Here is a 22,543-nt window from a genome sequence, read left to right as displayed (position 1 = left end):
ACTTATATCTAAAAGTGGGTTTATACTGGCCAATCGTCGGGCAGATTACCGGGGACGAACCTTCCTACGAACATTTGTTCCCAATAATTTGCCCGTGTAAAGGTGTCGCAGATCACCAGATAAACGAGCAAAGTGCTCATTCATCGGGTGAACCAGTCGTTCAGGCAGACACCTGAATTATCTTTTCCGGACAGCAGTGCAGTGCTGCCCAGAATAATGCAGCTGTATCGGGATGAGCGATCGCAGTAGACATCCCTCGTCCTCATACTGAGGACGTGATGACTGCATGTAACTACAGCTCCGCACCTCCACTGAACAAGCAGCTGATTGTCAGGAAGAAATGCTTCTGTCCCAATAGTTGACTGCTGGTCAGAGAGTGCAAACTCAGCATTAGTGTCAGAACTGACGAGCAAAAGCATCGAGTATATCTATGAATAGTCTCAAATTATCTGAATCTATGAATGTGACTGTGTTTCCTCCTGCAGTGTGTTCAATGCTGTAGAAGACGTTTACTGTGCGGTACATCAAGACATCAGAATGGCCATTCCAGAAACTACAGCATGCCAGCAGGTATGGACGCGTGTTGGTCAAGAATATCTGTGCCTTGCATTGCTATTGTGCAGGGTAGAGTCAAAGGGGGTTATACCACAATTTAAAAAAAAATATATTTGAAGTAATGCACACCATTATTTTAACTATAGCCATGGAGAAAATGCTGTTCTCCAGTGTAATTTCCACTTTTTTAGCTTCTGTACTTGCTCTGTTGGCAGCAGGAGCTCATCTCTTGTGACCGTCATTTACCTGCATTATCCAGGAGTGCATTGCAGTCAGCTCTTTTGTTTCCATTCCGTTTTTTTTTTTTTTTTGCGGATAGGATGCAAACCCATACATTTCAATGGGTCCGCAAAAAATGCAGACAGCACACAGTGTGCTATACGCATCCGTATGTCCGTTCTATAGCCCCGCAAAAAAAATAGAACATGTCCGATTCTTGTCCGTTTTGCGGACAAAGATAGATATTGTTGCAATGAATCCACCCAAAAAAAAGGATGCCATACGAACGACATCCGCAAAACACATACGGTCATGTGAATGTAGCCTTAGGCTACTGTCACACTCGCGTTCTGTGCGGATCCGTCATGAACTGATCCGTTCATTTAGTACAACCGTCTGCATCCGTTCAGAACGGATCCGGTTGTATTATCTTTAACATAGCCAAGACGGATTCGACATGAACTCCATTGAAAGTCAATGGAGGACGGATCCGTTTTCTATTGTGCCAAATTGTGTCATAGAAAACGGATCCGTCCCCATTGACTTACATTGTGTGTCAGGATGGATCCGTTTGGCTCAGTTTCGTCAGACGGACACCAAAACGCTGCAAGAAGCTTTTTGGTGTCCGCCTCCAGAGCGGAATTGTGACGGAACGGAGGCAAACTGATGCATTCTGAGCGGATCCTTTTCCATTCAGAATGCATTAGGGCAAAACTGATCAGTTTTGGAGCGCTGGTGAGAGCCCTGAACGGATCTCACAAACGGAAAGCCAAAACACCAGTGTGAAAGTCGCCTTACTCTGCTTCCCCAGCTGAGGAGGCTGTTCTCCTGTCTTCTTAGCTCCAGCGATTCACAAATGCAAGGCTTTTCCTCCTTCACGGTATAGTGAATGATATATTTATATGAATGTAGAGATAAGTACCATGTCACCCACTATACTGTGAGATTACTATGGCAGGAGGAAGAAGGGAGCAGGTACGTTACTGAGCATGTTAGTCAGCCTCTGAATTCCACATTATTGCATGTAAATTGTAATAATACTTGATATGAAATGCCCTATCCAGTGCACAGTGATACTTTTTGTGGGATAACCCCGTTATGAAACTTGAAGTGATGGATCAGTAGCAAAGTTGTAGACTTTCACTAATATCTGGAAGATTGACCTTCACATCCAGGTGCTGTCCAAGTTTACAACAGACAGTCTGTACCTTTGTCCGTTTTTTCAAGCTGGAGTCACCTATTCAGGTCAATAGGCCAGGTGTGTTTTCTTCAATTGTTTTTGACGGATGCGAAAAACAGAAATTGTTGGTCCTTGCTCCTTTTTTTCCCTCTTCTTCTCTCTCACATCACAATACTGGTTCATACAGTGAATTCAGTACATTGCCTGATTCGTGGCAGACCTGATGTGGAAACCTAAAATTTGGGTAACTGTAGTTTTCTTTTCTGGAAACTAAGAGGAAACTTTTAGATGCCGGTCTTAATAAAGCCCTGCGCTGGTGGTGGATCCGCCGCAGTTATGTAGAGGTGACGGCCTCTACATAACTTTGATGGATCCTCCGCCGCTTCTAAATGTAAGACAGTTTCCTAAAGATAGGCGTCCACTTCCCTGCACATGCCACACCAACTTTTTTAGACCTGGCGCGAGCGGGGGAAAAGCCGCAGTCTGCGTCAGAGATGCAACTAATTTAGGCTACTTTCACACTCGCATTTTAGCTTTCCATTTGTGAGATCCGTTCAGGGCTCTCACAAGCGCTCCAAAACGGATCAGTTTTGCCCTAATGTATTCTGAATGGAAAAGGACCCGCTCAGAATGCATCAGTTCAGTCTCCATTCCACTCTGAAGGTTGACGAAACTGAGCCAAACGGATCCGTTCTTTTACACAATGTAAGTCAATGGGGACGAATCCGTTTTCTCTGACACAATCTGGCACAATAGAAAACTGATCCGTCTCTCATTGACTTTCAATAGAGTTCATGACGGATCCATCTTGGCTATGTTACAGATAATACAAACACATCCTTTCATGACGGATGCATGCGGTTGTATTATTGTAATGGATCCGTTTTTGCAGATCCATGACTGATCCGCCCAAAATGTGATTGTGAAAGTAGCCTTAGCTGTATTTCTATATAATAAATGACCCCTAAGTTCTTTCAGTATTAAAGGGGTATTCCCATCTGGGACATTGATGACATAAGGCAAGGGTATGCCATGAGTGTCAGATAGGTCCCACTTTTTGACCCCTGAAGGAGTGCATGCACGGCCGCCCTCTATTCACCTCTATGAGAGTTATGAAAATAGTTGCGCGCTGGCTCGGCTGTTTCTGGCGGTCCCATAGTGGTGGGGACTGGCACTTTGCAGTATGCCATCAATGTCTCAGATGGGCCAACCCATGCAGCAATCAGTTCTGCTTTATGTGGATGAACAATTATTGATCGCCCTACAGTTTCATTGTTTGTCGGCAGCACATCCCTGTGAACGTGGAAAAATGTTCTACCAGCAAATGAAGAAGTTTAGTGTCGCATGAAAGATGCAATCACCTGATGAACGATTTTCTTGTGTGCCAGGTTCTTGCGGCACGTTTAACATGGGCTAATATCGGGAATGAGGTTTCATACAAATGTTTTTTGCCAATAGTTGCCCTGATCCTCTTACCATAGAAAAGGGCCCTTATTTTCCTGCTTGTTCTGTGTTTTTCCAGAAATCTAGATTTTATTGCCTGTATTGCATCAATGGCTGAGACTATAGTCCATTGTTCTGCTGCTGTTTTGCAGGTGACGTCAAATCTTTGCGGAGTATCATCACCCCTCCAGTATCCAAGTAAGAGAAAGGGCAGACTGCAGTGGTATTTAGTTCTGGTCTACTCTCCAGATTCTTAAAGGGGTTGTTCGCTTTCTTATATTGATCACCTATCCTCTGGATAGGTCATCGATATCAGATCATCAGGGGGGCGACGCCCGACACCCCTGCTGACCAGCTGTTTTAGAGAAAGCAGCTCCCGTAGGTGCACTGCCTTCTCTTCAATGTTTACCTGCTCACCGTCGCAACCGCAGCAGTGTAATTACAACTAAGCCATCCTAGTCACTTCTATGGGACAGCTCCTTCCACTCAAGTGAATACTACAGAGCCGTCCCATTGACCGAGTCAAGGATAGGTCCTCAATATAAAAAAAAGTGGACAACCCCTTTAAACTAATCGGCCAGCAGCCACTGAGTACAACAAAGGAAACATGGCTGTTCCTGCATAGAACTAGCTAGAAATTGCATTTAATAAACAATGGGCAATGGTAGGCAAAGGTTGCTGGCATACATACCGCCCTGGAAGGACTAATTGAATGGTAATTGTGTAGGCAATAAACTATTTTATGCCACTGCTTATATACAGTTTCCCAAAGGGCTGTAGAAAGGTGTAAAACCTTGAACCTGATTGGCTGCTGCAATGTCCACCACCGTTTCTTTGTGATAGTTTTAATATGATCTTACTGCAGGATCAGAAACATAGGGATCATGGCTCATATTGATGCTGGGAAAACCACAACCACAGAGAGAATGCTGTATTATTCCGGTTATACCCGTGCTCTTGGAGGTAAGAAAAGTGCACTGCTGTATATGCATTGCTCTACAGTCTGTAGATATAGTATTTGATTACTTTTATTTATCCATATCTATCAATATCTTAATCTATGTATCCGTGTATCGTATTTTTCGCTTTATAAGATGCATCTAGGTTTTAGAGGAGGAAAATAAGAAAAAAATATATTTATTTATCAGACCCCTATATTAGATCCTCAGATCAGACCTTCCATATAAGACCTCACATCTGACCCCCATGTCAAACCTCAGATGAGACCCCCATGAGACCTCTAGGTCAGAACCCCCATCAAACCTAAAATAAATAAATTAACTTACCTCTCTTGCTCTGGCGCTACTCTTAAGGCCCAGCAGTCAGTCCCGCGGACACGCCTGCGCTGCACTGTGACATGACTATGTGTAGCATCAGGTCATAGTGCACGGACTACGTCCTAATGCTGTACGCAGTCAGGACAGCGCAGCGCAGACCTGGAGAAGGCAGTGATGGGGGTGTGACTACAGGCAGCTCTTAAAGAGCATCACTCCCCACGACTCCTGCATACTAGTGAGCCCTTCCATAATGGAAGCGCTCACTCGTATTAGTTTTATAAGATCCACTGACATTTTCCCCCTACTTTTGGGAGAAAAAAGTGCGTCTTGTAAAACGAAAAATACAGTATCTATTTGTCTATCATCATCTATATGTATAAATTAGATTCCTTCATTAAACAATTTTATATTGTTTCTGTCCTTATGACAGATGTGGATGATGGGGACACAGTGACTGATTTTATGGTGCAGGAAAGGGAACGTGGGATCACCATTCAGTCCGCCGCTGTCACATTTGACTGGAATGGACACAGGATCAACTTGATTGACACTCCAGGTAGTCTCTAAGTTACTTCATTTTGTACAAGCCTTCTAACTAATTCCATGTAATATCTCCTGAACAGTGTATTGTGTCTTTTCCCAGGACACGTGGATTTCACAGTGGAAGTGGAACGCTCATTAAGGGTGCTGGATGGAGCAGTCGCTGTGTTCGATGCCTCAGCTGGTGTTGAGGTATGATGGATTATTCTATTTAGCAGTCGTTTTCTCATTTGGGTGCAGATATATTCTTTGTAATAACATTTGGAGGGATAGCATTTCTTCCACCTATGCTTTGAATCAATGAGGGACTCCCTGCTTTTTGGCAATGTAAATGCAACCATCTTGGCTTTTCTGGTTGGATGACAACTGGCCAATTATCTAAGGCTACTTTCACACTCGCGTTTAGTGCGGATCCGTCTTGTATCTGCAGAGACTGATCCGCACCAATAATGCAAACGCTTGTATCCGTTCATAACTGATCAGTTTGCATTATTCATTCCTAAAAAAAAGTCTAAGTTAAAACGGATCAGTCTTGACTTACATTGAAAGTCAATGGGGGACGGATCCGTTTTCAGTTGCATCATATTGTCAGTGAAAAACGGATCCGTCCCCATTGACTTACATTGTAAGTCAGGACAGATCCGTTTGGCTCCGCATAGTCAGACAGTCACCAAAACGCTGCAACGGAGACCAAATGCAGCCAAAATGATGCATTCTGAACGGATCCTTATCCATTCAGAATGCATTGGGGCTTAACTGATCCATTTTGGGCCGTTTGTGAGAGCCCTGAAACGGATCTCACAAGCGGACCCAGAAACGCCAGTGTGAAAGTAGCCTTACATGCATGAGGACACCTTATCTGTCATTCCCCAGAACAGTAAACAGCTACTGTAGCAGTCTAAGGATGGCCATACAAATTCAGTAGCTGTCGGTCAACTTCATTCAAACGTGTATGTGTATTTAATGGGGAGAGGGGAGAAAGCTGCTGTCACACATTTGTGATGGTGGCCTATCTCTTGGCAGAAAAAAAAAGGATTTGGTGTCTCCTCCAACATCATCTGTTGGGGGAGATTTGAGGACTCCCCATACACATTAGACTGTTGGCTGAACCCGCTGTTCTCGGTGGGGTTGGGAGACCATACACTAATTTGTATAGGGGCCTTAAGGCTCCTTTCAGATGGGTGATGTACCCATTAGTTTGCTGTCAGACCCTGCAAGGACTAGAATCAGAAGAGCACACGGACCCCATTGTAATCAGTTTGGTCATTCACACTTAGATTTTTTTACGTGGACCCTCTGGTGGTTTAGACAGGCTGATGGAGTGGCCGATTGTCGTGAAGGAAGCGTTCCTTACCGACAGTCAGCTGTTCTCTCAGTGAAGGAGACACTGTGCATTTGCATGCAGAGATCTCCTTCACAGTATGAGGACGAGGTATTGCTATAGGGATCCCTCATCCCCATACAGAAACATTGTTTCTGGGCAACAGATCAATCGCTGTTTAGACCACACAATCTGCTGTCCAGAAACGATGATTGGGGATGCCTGCACGAACGACAGGGTCACCCAATGAACAAGCGTTTCGCTCATTCATCGGGTGAGTGGCTGTACATCGTACAACGGGCAGATTGTCGGGAAAGAGCATTCGCAGGAACGGCCATTTCCAATAATTGTGTAAAACGTGTAAATCCACCTTTTATAAAAAAAAAAAAAAAGACTTGGAGCATGTCCTATTCTGATTCACATCTGTGATCAGAATGACCTATGCTTATGGTGTGGTTCAAGATTTCCTTGGACTGCAACCCAAAGCCCTCTGAGCTCTCAGCATATCATTTATCGGCCATAAAAACTACAGATGTCTGAAAACTGCCTAAAAGTGGTTTATTTCCCATTGCCTATTAAAAAAAACATGAAGTTATGGAGTGTGTGCACATAGTGTTTGGTTACACAGCCCCCAAACTGCTGTGCAGGGTTCTGTATAGTGAGTGTTAATAGTCCATGCATCAGGTGTCTATAGTGGAAATTGATCTAAAGATAATTTTATGACTTGTCGACCAAACAGAAAATGATGAACGTACAAATCCCTTTGGAATTGCTCAGAGATTATAATACTCGGTGACTCAAATAATATCAGTATCCACATCAGCGTTTTATCTATATTGTGATGTAATCTGAGTATATCCGGAAAGTTATACAATCTTTTTACCCCCAAGGCTCAGACGCTGACCGTGTGGAGACAAGCGGACAAGCATTCCGTGCCACGAATGTGTTTCTTAAACAAGATGGACAAGACCGGAGCCAGGTACGTCAGAAGCCTTATAGTGGGGATTATTTGGGGTCGATTTAAGACTTTTTTTTTTTTTTTTTTTTTGTGAGGGGCGGCTGTGTAAATCATTTATTTTTTCCCTCAATGGTATGTCCTCCAGTATATATGAAATACACCTTTCTCTATTGCTTTTTCAGTTTCACATATTCCATTGAAAGCATCAAAGAGAAATTGAAAGCCAGGCCCTTGTTACTACAGGTGAAATCATGAAATGTGTAGATGAACTGTAGATTAAGACACGTGCTAATGGTGTGACCCTTGTGTCATCAGTTGATTAATTTATTGTACATGCTCTAGCCCATAGTGGACTGGGCTCCTTGGATAGCTGATCCTCCATAAGGCATGCACGCCCACCTCGTCTGTGTGCATCAGTTCTCAATGGGAGAGAGAGGAGTAAGGCTACTTTCACACTCGTGTTTGGTGCGGATCCGTCATGGATCTGCACAGACGGATCCGTTCAGATAATACAACCATCTGCATCCGTTCAGAACAGATCCGTTTGTATTATCTTTAACATAGCTGAGACGGATCTGTCTTGAACACCATTGAAAGTCAATAGAGGACGGATCCGTTTTCTATTGTGCCAGATTGTGTCATAGAAAACAGTTTGGCTCAGTTTCATCAGACTGACACCAAAACGCTGTAAGCAGCGTTTTGGTGTCCGCCTCCAAAGAGGAATGGAGACTGAACGGAGGCAAACTGATTCTGAGCGGATCATTTTCCATTCAGAATCAATTAGGGCAAAACTGATCCGTTTTGGGCCGCTTGTGAGAGCCCTGAACAGATCTCATAAACGGAAAGCCAAAACGCCAGTGTGAAAGTAGCCTAACCGCTGCCAGACACCTCTGGTGGTGGCTTATTTTGCTCAGTTATCTCACCCGATACCTTGATGGCATGCATTTGTCCTGAACAGGGAAAAAGCCTCTGTCAGCTTATCTCCCCGGGAATAAAAGGATCAGGCAGTTGAAATCAGATGTGCCCAATCCTTATCTCCCCTGTCATCAGCAGGAGGCATACACATTAAATGGTCCTGCTAAAATCAGTGGATTTGACCTACATTTATTTAATGTGTGCAGCGAGCTTTGAAGGGGTTGTGCAGCGGCATAATGCTGATGACCTATCCCCAGGATAGGTCGTCAATATTGGATCGGTAGTGGTCCGACGCCCAGCACCTCTGACAATCAGTTTGAAGGGGTTGCAGCGCTTATGCTGCTTTCTCTTCAAACTTCGCCTGCATGTTGTCTCCTTTGTAGCGATGTTGCAGTGTAAACTGCTTGCTCTATTCTCTTGAATGGGACAAGAAGTTGTAACTACACTGCACCGCTGCTACAAAGGAGACGGCATGTAGGTAGACTCTGAAGAGGAAGCAGCACAAGCGCTGCAACCCCTTTAAAAAAATATCACGTAGTGGCACTTTTTTTTAACAGTGAATAGCACAATATTCTGTATTGTGAAAAAAAGATACTCCAAAAATACTGTCAAATGTACGCAAAAAGGAACACAGTATATGTCTGTACGCTTTATTCTTTCTATAGATGCAAGTCTATATAACCTGAATGTGGTGTAAATAGTCTCACTCTCACAGTCTGAGTGCACAGTGCTTTACCACTATATAGACTGCAATGGTTGTGATGTGATCTGATTTCTTTTCTGCATGTAAAGCTTCCTATAGGAGAGGGAAAATCATTCCAGGGTCTGATTGATTTAGTGACCATGGAATCCCTCAGCTGGAGCACACAATCCAATGAAGATGATGGGAGAACATTTCAAAAGAAACCTCTGAGTGCCCTAATGGATCGTGACCTTCTGCAATCAGCTAAAGAAGCCAGAAGTGTCTTATTAGAACAAGTAAAGTTTTAAAGTAAATATAAGATTGTGTCACCCAGAAAAAAGATGGTAGGTTTTAGAGAATGGGAAGGTCTCATTGAAACTAGGGAATCTATTAGGTGATCTACTAAACTGGTGTTTATGGAGGCTATTGGATTATTTACAATTGGTCACTCGGACCATTAATGTCTCTGGATTGACACGTGTTATTATAGTACTAAAATGTAACATTTATTACTTGTCCATAAAATTAACTAGAACTGACGTGATTAAAATTATCAGCTGTGCCTGCTCTGTCACTGGTAATTATCTAAATATAGTCTAAATATTATGGTGAAACCACTAGAGGGCAACCTTCACTTTTAACTGTCTGGCTATCTACACTGCTGCCACATGACATCTTCCGTGCTTTCGTTAGTGCACACTGTTAGTTTCACAGTGCGCTACCTGCTGACAGTGAGTGCACTGTGTGAGAATTTGTATTTTAGCCAGCAAGTGCCATGCCAAGCAAGGAGATTTGATATATGCATAAGTAGTAAAGTGAACACTAGGGGGGCACTCGCTGTCAGCAGGTAGCGCACTGTGAAACTAACAGTGTGCGCTAAATAAAGCACGGAAGATGTCATGTGGCAGCAGTGTAGATAGCCAGACAGTTAAAAGTGAAGGTTGCCCTCTAGTGGTTTCACCATAATATTTAGATAATTACCAGTGACAGAGCAGGCACAGCTGATAATTTTAATCACGTCAGTTCTAGTAAATTTTATGGACAAGTAATAAATGTTAAATTTTAGTACTATAATAACATGTGTCAATCCAGAGACATTAATGGTCCGAGTGACCAATTGTAAATAATCAGATTGTTTCGTCTCAACACGTGTTAGAGGGTCAAATGTAAATAAAGTATGGATGCTATTGCACCTAATGAAAAGACCGCACACTATTAGAATTAAAGAAAAAAAAGTTAGACTCGCTGGCCTGAACCCCTTGCTACTATCCTCCCTGCCACTGCAGCCATGATCTGCCCGTATACTGCATGTTACCGCGCCATCGCTGCTATCCTCCCTGTCACTGCAGCCATGATGTGCCTGTATACTGCATGTTACCGCGCCATCGCTGCTATCCTCCCTGCCACTGCAGCCATGATGTGTCTGTATACTGCATGTTACAGCGCCATCGCTACTATCCTCTCTGTCACTGCAGCCATGATGTGTCTGTATACTGCATATTACCACGCCATCGCTACTATCTTCTCTCTCACTGCAGCCATGATGTGTCTGTATACTGCATGTTACTGCGCCATCGTTACTATCTTCTCTCTCACTGCAGCCATGATGTGTCTGTATACTGCATGTTACTGCGCCATCGCTACTATCCTCTCTGTCACTGCAGCCATGATGTGTCTGTATACTGCATATTACCACGCCATCGCTACTATCTTCTCTCTCACTGCAGCCATGATGGGTCTGTATACTGCATGTTACTGCGCCATCGTTACTATCTTCTCTCTCACTGCAGCCATGATGTGTCTGTATACTGCATGTTACTGCGCCATCGCTACTATCTTCTCTCTCACTGCAGCCATGATGTGTCTGTATACTGCATGTTACTGCGCCATCGCTACTATCCTCTCTGTCACTGCAGCCATGATGTGTCTGTATACTGCATATTACCACGCCATCGCTACTATCTTCTCTCTCACTGCAGCCATGATGGGTCTGTATACTGCATGTTACTGCGCCATCGTTACTATCTTCTCTCTCACTGCAGCCATGATGTGTCTGTATACTGCATGTTACTGCGCCATCGCTACTATCTTCTCTCTCACTGCAGCCATGATGTGTCTGTATACTGCATGTTACTGCGCCATCGCTACTATCTTCTCTCTCACTGCAGCCATGATGTGCCTGTATACTGCATGTTACCGCGCCACTGCAACTATCTTCCCTGCCACTGCAACAATAATGCGCCCGTATACTGTTCATGACCACTGCCGCTAATCGCTGGCTTCAGCATTATACAGCACAAGACCACTGAGGCCACAGGTTGGCTGCAGCAGAATATGGGGACATCATAGCTGGGAGGACAGGGAGGACAGAGTGGTTTCCTCAGACAACAATTTTAAAGGGGGGCACTTTGTCATGTTCCCCTCTGCGGTACTGTATAATATTCACACAATGATATTATTTCCTGATAAACTTCATAAACTTTTTCTGCCTCCTGTGATACAGAAAAGGAGATGATGTAGGCTTTGTATGTAAATTACTATTTCAGTTAATAGAATCTGCAGAATATAAAAAAAGGCTCTACCCCAGTTCTTTGTAAAGTGCTTGGTTGAGAATGCCATCTCTTGCCCAGCTGGGAAATCCCCCTTATCAACTTTTCGCTGACCTCACTGAGGGCAGTATAAAATAGTGACCGAAATGCTGATTTCAGCGGTGTGACACTAATGAGCTAAAAGTAAGTGGTTGCTGAGAACCAGCATCATAATCACTGCAGCCCAGGCCTGGAAAAGAGTCCAGTCTACCTGAGAAGAGTCCTGGTTATTCCTAATCTCCTGCTCTCTCACCCATCTGCTGATGATTGGCAGTTCTCTCCTAGAGAGAAAGGGAGAAAACTAGGTAGAAGACTGTCAGTCATCAGCAGGTGGGCAGGAGAGCAGGAATTCATGAATAACCAGGACTCTTCTCAGGTGGCCGGGACTCTTTTCCAGGCCCATTCTGCAATGATTGTGATGTTGGTTCTCGGCAACTTACTTTTAAAGGACAGACCGCTGAAATAAACTCACTTGTCTCTAGTTTATGCTGCCGTTAGTATGGGCGGCATAAAGTTGATGACAGGTTCCCTTTAAAGGGGTATTCCAGTTGTTGTTTTTTTGTTTTTGTTTTCTATAATAGGAAATCATACAATTTTCTAATATATTTAAAATTCTGCATACATACCTTTCTTATATCAGGCAGTTGACCCCTATATGCAGAAGAATGGTATTGGTTCTGTGTAATGTATCCATGGCCTAAGTGAAACGTGGCATCAGTCATGTGACTCTCCTTACTAGGGATCGACCGATAATCGGTTTTACCGATATCGTCCGATATTCAGGATTTTCAAAGTTATCCGCATCAGCATCTATTTTGCCGATAACGAATCGGGAACAAGGATCGCGCTGCTGTCGGCGCGATCCGTGTTCCCTCAGCAGCACAAGGGAGAACGAAGCAGTGTCTCCCGCCCCCTGTGCCGCTGCCACCAATGAGAGGAGAAGAGGAGGGGAGGGGCTGTGGCCAATGCGCCACCAATGATGTTAACTCACTCATTCATTCAAATTTAACTGGAGGCGGGAGCTGGCTGCAGAACCATATAGCTGCACCCGACCTCTATGAGCAGTAGCTGCGATCCGTGGCAGTTAAGCCCTGCCGCACCTAAGGTGTTAACTGCCGCGGATCGCAGCTACTGCTCATAGAGGTCGGGTGCAGCTATATGATTCTGCAGCCAGCACCCGCCTCCTGTATATGAATTAATGTGCGAGTTATCTTCATTGGTGGCGCAGTGCGCCCCCCCAAGCCCCCTAGTATTAATCATTGGTGGCAGTGTAAGCCTGGGGCTCCGATCGGTTACCATGGCAGCCAGGACGCTATTGAAGCCCTGGCTGCCATAGTCAGGCTCCCTGCTGCTGTGTGCAAAAAGCACAGAGCAGCAGGGACAGTGTGAGGTCCTATTCACCCTAATGGAGATCTATGAGGGTGAATAGGACAAGGGTTCTAGCCCCTAAGGGGGCTAAAAGTTATAAAAAATAAATAAAAAAGTTTACAAAAAACACAAACACCAAAATATTAAGTATAAATAAAGAAAGATTTTGAAAAAAAAAAAAGAGCTACACGTTAACAATAAACATGTTCATGTTCAGCAGATTTGTGTAGGAATTTAGTTTTTTCAAAAATAAAAATGCGCGGAATATCGGTATAAATTATCGGCTATCAGCCTGAAAGTTCGCAGATTATCGGTATCGGCTCTTAAAAAAAAAAATCAGTATCGGTCGATTCCCTACTTCTTACACCCTGATATTCATTAAGCAGCAGTGTTACATGACATACATGTGCTGGGTTAGCACACATGACACATTCCTGTGATAAGTAAGTAGGATTAGTGGTGGAATCATAATTTTCATTGTGGTTATTACGTTAACTACATCATTGTATGCCTGTCTGTAATGATTAATAAAATGGCTGCCTGTCTCGAAGTGATTTTGTCATGTTAAAGTTTAGTGTAAAAGAAAAAAGCAAACAAACAGCACTGAGATCTGCATCTACACAGCCACTGACAGACATCGGGTGCTGCTGCAGATAGTAATACTGCATATAGTGTATATGTTCTGCTCCTCAGTACACTACTATTCACCTGTTAGATGCCTAGGCTAACTGAAAGCCGGGTCCCATGACTGACAACTAACACCATGCATATCTAGCTCTCCTGTGGATGCATTGTACAGGATTAAAATGGACCATACTGTTTTAGAAAGAGTCAAATCCACAGACATAATAAAGGTCTGTGAACAAAAATTGAAATACATGTAAATTAGAAAATTGTTTGACATCCTATTGTCTAAAGAAATAAATGTAATCATCAAAAGCGGAATACCTTTTTAAAGACGTTTTCAGGGAGTTACGGTAAACATTGTTGACTTATTCTCAGGATAGGTCATCAATATCAGATCAGTCTTACACCCAGCACCCTTGGTAATGAAGCTGTTGGAAGGGGCCATGGCGATTGTTGCAGCCTGTGATGTCACGTCCATTGGTGACACTGCCTTTCTGCAGCTCAGTCCCATTCAATTGAATGGAATGCCGCCTGCAGTACTGAGCACAGCCACTATAACGTGGATGGCGCTGTGCTTGGTATACTCTGGTCACCAATATTTAACGCCCAGAAAACCCCCTTGAAGTTGTCGGTGGTAGTCTCAGCATCAGGTGCCTGTTACGGGTCCTGACACTGATGTGAACCCTATGATGTAAAGAAGTCTGGCTTAGTGACCCGTCCTTCTTAATGTCTGTAGGTGGGGAATCAGTTTGTATGCTTCTCTTACCCTGGAAATATTGTCACTTTTTGCAGATTGCAGATTTAGACGATGAATTTGCTTCATTGATGCTCGAAGAATACAGCGAGGATCTTAATCTCATACCGGTAGAAAAGGTACAGTAGCCACTTCTTATATATTAAAGGGTGACAGTTGTAAATGACACATTTCCATCAAATTTGTATGAATACATAAAAATGATTGTGGCTCTTGGTAGATAGCGGAACTCTAACCCCCACCTTCCCAGCCCCTTGTGGTTGTGATTGCCAGGCTGCTGTGTATATGTCACCGCAGGACAATGGACAGCACTCCTCCCATGAATACACCAGACTGTAACTATTCTTACATCAGTCCTATTAGAAGTGTGTTGTTTGGCCAAACTGCGATCACATACGTAATGCTTAGCAATTCTTAGTATCACCTTGACTTAAATGTATGTCAGGGAGCTTCTAGATAAGAACATTTACATCGTATTTCCTTGAAGGGTTAAACTGAAGAACAATTTTCAGTGAAGCAGCGGTGATGTAAAACACGACTATAGATAAAATGTCCAGGGTGTGGGTATCCACTTGTTTGTATGGGGGCAATACCTGATCAGCTGCCGCACACTTACCTGTCTGTCGTGCTGTATTTTTCCATAATCAGTTCATACTTTGTACAGTGAAGATGTAATCCCCATCATTATGTCCAAAAAAAACAAGCCCCGCAGATGAAACAGCTATGTGACATGTCATAGTCTGAACAATGTGTACCAAAGTGAGAAATCTACATGTTTGAATATGAGGTTTCCCCATAACTTGTGTTCCTCTTGTGTTCTTTTTGGTCTCAAGGCCCTACCTTAACTTTAGCAGTCACATTGAAATTGGAAAAGCCCTCCCCAAAATGGCACTTTTTATTGAAGGTTTTTAATGTGTCTGAAGTCAATCTTGTTGGCGCACAACTCGGGGGACACAGTTGCATTTTTAACACCTTAGTGATTCATTTTAGCCTTAAGGACCAGTAACATTTTCTCCCTTCATGTTCCAGCAGTCATAACTTTTTATGACTGAAGGAGGTGTAAGGGGTGGCTGTTTTAGCTGCTCATATCTCTGGATAGGTAGCAGCTAGAGATGGCTTTGTATTGTTTGAAAGCTGACATTCCCAGCTTTCAAACTATACCAAAATCGGGATGCAGTGAAAGTCAAAGCAGGTTTTATATTCCCAAATCAATTTCTAACAGTGATATCTCCTGCTGATGTTGTGCTAATTATGTCATTTTGGTCTTGTATGAAAGCCTTGAATGCCAGCTAAAGCAGACCACCCCTCTCCCGTGCTGCTTCTGTCTGAGCAGAGCTCAGAGAAAACTGTTAGGTGGTTAAAGGGAACCTGTCACCTGGATTTTGAGTATAGAGCTGAGGACATGGGCTGCTAGATCGCCACTAACACATCCACAATATCCATTCTGGAGCCCAGCCACGCCCACTGTGAAGGAGCCCAGCACCGCCCCGCATACTCCAAATCTCTTCCTTGCTCCTCGACGTCACAAAGCTAGAGCTCCGTAATCTCGCGATGCGCGAGCTAGCGCATGTGCAGTGTTGGTCTAGTGTGATTCCCTGTGCTGGCATCCGCCTCAGAGAACAAACTGCACATGCTCTAGCTCGCGCATTGACGTCGGGGAGCAAAGAGGAGATTCGGAGGATGCGGGGCGGTGCTGGGTTCCTGCACAGTGGGCGCGGCTGGGCTCAGAGTCAGAGGACGCTGGACTCATCTCTGACAGGACTCATCTAAGGTTAATTTGCATATCTATAGAAATCGTTTTTGAAACAATAAAAGCACACGGAGCTATGGGGACTGGATATTGCAGATGTGCTAGTGGCGATCTGGCAGCCCATGTCCTCAGCTCTATATCCAAAATTCAGGTGACAGGTTCCCATTAATGGGTCTGCTCTTTCTTTGCAGCCACTTTTTGTTAGAATAATTCAGTCTTGTATGGTTCCTGCTAGGACCCCAGTGTTGAGCTGCACGGTGGCTCAGTGGTTAGCACTGGTGCCTTGCACTGCTGGGGTTCTACACTCGTATTCAGCCAAGTACATCTGTCTGGGGGAATCTGACAGCAAGTGTTCAGTTTTCTCTGCAATGCCTCCACAAGACAAAGAAGAAAACCATGGTGCCTATTGGCAATAATGGACTTTTTTGTAATGCTCAGGTCCTACAGAGGGAAAGAGGTACTTTGTGTAACTCAATCTCCTGTGCTGATTGACAAATGCAGTGAATGAGGGACAGCCTGTCCCTCTGCCCCCCATTGTTACTATAGTTCAAAGTTGGCAAAGCAAAGGCCGAGCTTAAAATGGTTGTGCAGTAATATTGGTGCCGTATCCTCAGGACAGATCATCGATATCGGATCGGTCGGGGTCCAACTCCCAGCACCCTCGTTGATGAGCTGTTTGAAGCGGTCGCAGAGATTGTGGGAGTGCCGTCTCCATTGTAGTAGCGGTGAAGTGTAACTACAAGGGAGACAGGCTTGCAGTCAAACTTTGAAGAGGATACAGCGCTCAGCCATGAACCCTTCCAACATCTGATCAGTGTCGGGAGCCATGCCCTCGCTGATTTGATATTATCTATCCCGCGGTAAGGTCTTCAGTATTATACCACTGCACAACCCCTTAAAGATAAGAGAGAAAAGGGGAGAGGTAAATAACAAAAGTAAAGGGGCTGGTGAAGAGGAGACTGACCCCTCTGGAGGACTTCGAGCAACCATGTATTAGACTGGTAATTGAATGGGCGCTGTGTAATCACATTTCTGCAGGAAAATGTGTACACGACACCAGTGATCTGCTCATTAGCAGGGACGCTGTAATAAGAAGGGGTTGTCCTGATGGGATAAATCTTTCAAAGTTTTTTTTCTACCACTGCATAAAGGTACAAAACTAGCCCCCTGTTTCCTATCCATGTGAAATGATGTTGTAAGGGGGACGTGGATTCTTATCGGTATCCGGAAGTAACCCACTGTTGTACTGTGCAGTTACAGGCTGCCATCCGCAGGATTACACTGGCTCGCTCAGCAGTCCCAGTGCTGTGTGGCAGTGCTTTGAAGAATAAAGGTGTCCAGCCTCTGTTAGATGCCATCACGCTGTACCTGCCCTCACCAGACGACTGTTCCCATGACTTCATGTAAGTGAATTTAAAGGGGTTATCCAAACTATAAAAAATGCCCCCAATGCCCGGGCCCCTCATATAGATTATACTTACCCTGCTCCCCAGCACTCGCGTCACTCCGGATCCCCACACTGCCAACGCTAAATCTCCCCTGTCGTGCAGAATCAAAAAATCCGGCTATGGAGGGAGCAGCCAATAGCAGGCCGCGATGGGGGACGAGCCTCCCTAGCGTCACCTGCGATGCTAGGGAGGCTCGTCCCCATCGCAGTAGAAGTATAATCTATATGAGGGGCCCGGGCATTAGGGGGCATGTTTTATAGTTTGGATAACCCTTTTAAGACTAGTTGACCAAGTCATTAAAATCTTCTTCTATTAAAGATAAATTCCTGCCATATGCCTCGATTCTGTTCAGTCAGATAATGGTGCTGTAGGAGGGGAGGTTAAAGGGGTTCTTGTGGCACATTGAATAGCGACCAGATAACCTTCTCCACCTATGGTACTTACCTTTGCAATTGTACTACATCCCCCTCCTGCTCATTTCACATGTTGTACACAGGAATAATGTGTGATCATATCCACCAATAAACAGGAGGTGTGAATGGGGAGGTGGCAAGTAATGGAGGAACAGAACATCATTGTAAAGGCTGAAATATCGGGAAGGTTATTATTAGAGAAAGCGCTTGTGGTATACCCTGGTGGTTCTCTCCAAATCCCAACCCTTTACTATCTTAGGGTCCATTCACACGTCCGTTGTTTCTTTCCTGATCTGTTCCGTTTTTTGCGGAACAGTTCTGGACCCATTCATTTTCAATGGGTCCTGAAAAAAATCTGACATTGAGCTGTCTGATTTATTTTTTTCAGGACCCATTAAAAATGAATGGGTACAGAACTGGTCCAGATCTGTTCCGCAAAAAACGGAACAGATCAGGAAAGAAACAACGGACGTGTGAATGGACCCTTAATCTGTGGATGGCATAGCAGTTTTTCCCCTGAGTAATGTAAGCGTGACTATCTTCGCTCCTGCATACAAAAAGATGACCATGTTCACTACAAAAAGCCCAAAATTGACGATTCCTGTAATTACGGTACTTTCATGGATCTAGTGGCAAAGCTTAGAGCAGGGGTGCAGAACCTTTTCTGCTCCATGGGCCTCTCCGAGGCTCCTATTGAACCACTCACCAAAGATTGCAATAAGGCTGGGACTGCATCACGCAACCGCAAGTCTCTGAAAGGTTACCAAAACAACTTGCCGTCATGCAACTATTTTAGAAAAAAAAAAACATGAAAAAAAAAACCCCCAGCTAAATTGCAGAAATGTTGCACCCAGACAAATCTCAAACTCCCTGGACTTGCATTGTGGTCTATGATTGCAAAGCTTCTTGTGACTTTTGACCAAAAATCCAACAATGTCATGTCACAGTAGGTCACCATCACATTCATACCATATGACACGTGTCACCACGTAGTGTAAAACTTAAAGGGGTATTCTCTTCTGAGACATTTATGGTATATTAAAAGTAGATGTCATAAATATCTGATGCAGGTTCCACTTCCAGAAAACCACCCACCAATTGGGATGATGGGGACCCCCTACTACCCAATAAGCATTCCAGGGAGTAGGAGACCAGGCATACTCGTGGCTCTCTCCACTGAAGATGGTGGTAACTACTTAGCCTTTCATAATGACCATACACTACAATGGGTAGAGCTGAACGCATAGATATCCACCTCTAATTCATATACTCCTTTCTTAAGTGCCAAACATGGGTCAGTGGACCCCCGATCTCCCGATATATGGGATACACAGTACAGCTGTAGTACTTGGCTCTTGCCTCTGTCTCTTGTCTTCTCTTTGACATAGAAATCACTTGTGAGCAGCCGCACACAAACATGCATTTTTCGAGGTAGGAGGTTGGGGGCTCCACAGGATGGCATCACGAGCGGCAGGTTGTGCACCCCTGGCTTAAAGGGATTGTTTGAGTTTTAATTTTACTAAAGTGCCATGTAAAATAATAATAATAAAAAAGAAGTACTTTCCCTTCTTGTGTGTGTTTAATCCAGCGCTGCTGCAGTCATATGCCCTGGGCTGCAGCTGTGATGTTCAGTGTACTGTTGCAGCCAATCGCTGACCTCAGCGATGTAACGCGCAAGACTGCTGAGGCCAGTGATTGGCTGCAGCACTATATAGAATGTCATGGCTGTCACCCACTGAATGACAGATCTGCAGACCTGGATAGGAGTGCACACAAGAGAGGAATAGCAGTATTATTAGCAGTATTGCCTATATGAAAATCAACACTGTCCCTGATTTCCTGCATGCATTAATTCTGTAAAATATCAAGAAACTGAAATTAAATGTTTCTCGTGTGAAATCATGTGTGTTCCTTTATAGGTCCTGGTACAAGGATGACTTGTGTGCTCTGGCATTTAAAGTTGTTCATGACCGGCAGCGTGGACCCATGGTATTTGTCCGAATTTATTCTGGAGTAATGAAAGCGCAATCTGCAGTGTATAATGTGAACAAAAACTGCACGTGCGTATTGTTCTGTTGGAGAGGTAAAACCCTACTGATGTAATAATGCTACTGTGCTCCAGCACTGCAGTAATGATTCCCCCGCTGCAGCAAGTCACTGCCTCAGTAACTGGGTTAGTCGGGTACATCATTGCTTGCAGCACAAGAAACAAAGACCTCTGGGGAGCACTGTAACCTTGGAGGATCGGCCAGTAAGTCTTTGTTCACATCTCCTTCAACTTCAAGCAGGATTTCCCCAGATCCGGCATTGCCGGGTTCTCTAGTTCACCGCCCGATCCCCATTGACGGTAAAGAGGTCGGGCAGTGATCTGACTGCTTTCAGCTGGACAAAAAAGTTGGCTGGAATTTGTGCTGGATCAGCTTGATGGAGATGTGAACGAGGCCTTATGCTTCTTTAGTTATTATTATTTATTTTTTTTAGCACTTCCTGCTTTAAAGGGGTTATGCCATGATTGATGTAAAAAATGAAAATCAGACATCATATAGTACATGCCAATCTCTTTCTAACAAAGCTAGAACCAGCCCTGTACCTCACATGGATCCAGAGATCTCCACATTCATTGCTCTGCTAGATTTATATCAAGCTGACAGCTGAAGGGGCGTGTCCTTTCTGCTTATGCCTCAGCCGGATCTCAAAACCAGAAAGCCACAACGCAAGTGTCTTAGTGTGTTACTTCCCCAACTATGAAGTGCTCATACTATTTGAAAGAACAATGATTCTGTGCCTATTACTGGACAGCTAGTGTGAGTGTTGTCTTTTTATACAGGGAAAGGATGAGCCGATTAATCCTACCATTTGCTGATCAACAAGTAGAAATATCCTCTCTGCCTCCCGGTAATATTGCCCTAACTGTGGGACTTAAACAGGTAAGTGTGCCTTGTTTTCTCCAATGCCAGTATGTAGATAGTATACACACCAGTGGTACCTGCATACTACAGTAGGACTATATGCTTTGTGTGCAGATTCCCAAAATACATGTATATTATTCTCCTGTTTACCAGCTCTTTAAAGGGAAACTCCACTAATAAAATATAGCTTCTTTATTGAGTCCTTCAAATAAGCAACATGGTCATTAGCAGACAGCACTGGATCTATGCGACCTTCTCTGTTCCAGGAGGTACTATTTCACCTGGCCAAGTCTTAGGGCTCATGCACATGACCGTATGTTTGATCCACACCCGATCCACATTTTTTGCGGATTGGATGCAGACCCATTAATTTCAATGGGGCCACAAAAGATGGACACAGCACACCATGTGCTGTCCTTGTCTGCACGTCCGTTCCACGTTTTACGGACAAAGATCGGATATTTTTATTGAAGTGAAAAAGAAAATGGCAGCATGCAGGTGGCCAGGATCTGTGTTTTGAGGATCCGCGATATGCAGGCGACAAAACATTACAGCCGAGTCCTTATGGTAGGCTCACACTGAGTTTTTGAAGGAGGTTTTGAAGCACATTTCTCTGCAGGTTTTTCAGCCAAAGCCAGAAGCGTATTCGGAAATATAAAGGAAGAACTTATTTCTCCTTCCTTCTGGATCCACTAATGACTTTGGCTGAAAAAACCTGCAAGAAAATCTGCCTCAAATCTCCCTTTTCAAAAATCTCAGTGTGAACCTACCCTTATAGACCATGGAGTAATTTCTTGAACCAAGCAGGCCGTTGGAATGGTACCTTTTCTGCAGGTTAAACTGATGGACAAGTAGTGAATAAAGCACCACCATTCTATCGGGGTGACCGCTGTCAGTGGACACTGCGTGTTCTGTGACATTGTACTCATATGTTTACCTCTGTGTATCACAGACTGCAACTGGAGACACTATTGTATCCTCAAAAGCATCTGCATCAGCCGCTGCTCGCAGGGCAGGTCGAGCCGGAGAGAAGAGCAAGGACAAGAAGTCACAGGACAACCTTGTATTAGCCGGTGTGGAGATTCCAGAGCCAGTCTTCTTCTGTACCATTGAGCCATCCTCTGTAGCTAAACAACCCGGTAAATTCTTAAAGCTGTTAACCCTTTACATTACACACATACAGACGTGGACAAAATTGTTGGTACCCTTTGGTCAATGAAAGAAAAAGTCACAATGGTCACAGAAATAACTTTAATCTGACAAAAGTAATAATAAATTAAAATTCTATAAATGTTAACCAATGAAAGTCAGACATTGTTTTTCAACCATGCTTCAACAGAATTATGTAAAAAAATAAACTCATGAAACAGGCATGGACAAAAATGATGGTACCCCTAACTTAATATTTTGTTGCGCAACCTTTTGAGGCAATCACTGCAATCAAACGCTTCCTGTAACTGTCAATGAGACATCTGCACCTCTCAGCAGGTATTTTGGCCCACTCCTCATGAGCAAACTGCTCCAGTTGTGTCCGGTTTGAAGGGTGCCTTTTCCAGACTGCATGTTTCAGCTCCTTCCAAAGATGCTCAATAGGAT

The 22,543-nt window shown here is 44.0% G+C and overlaps 1 protein-coding gene across 2 annotated transcripts in view; it reads left to right on the top strand.

Annotated features, from left to right (window-relative positions):
* GFM2 (GTP dependent ribosome recycling factor mitochondrial 2) overlaps window positions 1-22,543 on the top strand; it is a 45,236-nt gene that overhangs the window by 4,179 nt on the left and 18,514 nt on the right. For both annotated transcript variants that reach the window (XM_044276066.1, XM_044276067.1), the window contains exons 3-15: window positions 486-570; window positions 3,550-3,595; window positions 4,263-4,360; window positions 5,105-5,230; window positions 5,318-5,406; window positions 7,426-7,514; window positions 7,676-7,736; window positions 9,201-9,386; window positions 14,466-14,546; window positions 17,432-17,580; window positions 19,958-20,098; window positions 20,866-20,965; window positions 21,900-22,086. In XM_044276066.1, coding sequence (XP_044132001.1) covers window positions 486-570; window positions 3,550-3,595; window positions 4,263-4,360; window positions 5,105-5,230; window positions 5,318-5,406; window positions 7,426-7,514; window positions 7,676-7,736; window positions 9,201-9,386; window positions 14,466-14,546; window positions 17,432-17,580; window positions 19,958-20,098; window positions 20,866-20,965; window positions 21,900-22,086 — 1,438 coding nt within the window. The remainder of the gene's footprint in view (window positions 1-485; window positions 571-3,549; window positions 3,596-4,262; window positions 4,361-5,104; window positions 5,231-5,317; window positions 5,407-7,425; window positions 7,515-7,675; window positions 7,737-9,200; window positions 9,387-14,465; window positions 14,547-17,431; window positions 17,581-19,957; window positions 20,099-20,865; window positions 20,966-21,899; window positions 22,087-22,543) is intronic.

This window comes from Bufo gargarizans, chromosome 1 (assembly GCF_014858855.1).
Source record: "Bufo gargarizans isolate SCDJY-AF-19 chromosome 1, ASM1485885v1, whole genome shotgun sequence".
Taxonomy (NCBI): Eukaryota; Metazoa; Chordata; class Amphibia; order Anura; family Bufonidae; genus Bufo; species Bufo gargarizans.
The sequence above is the reverse complement of the archived record's forward strand: the minus strand, read 5'-3'. Positions and strand labels throughout refer to the sequence as shown.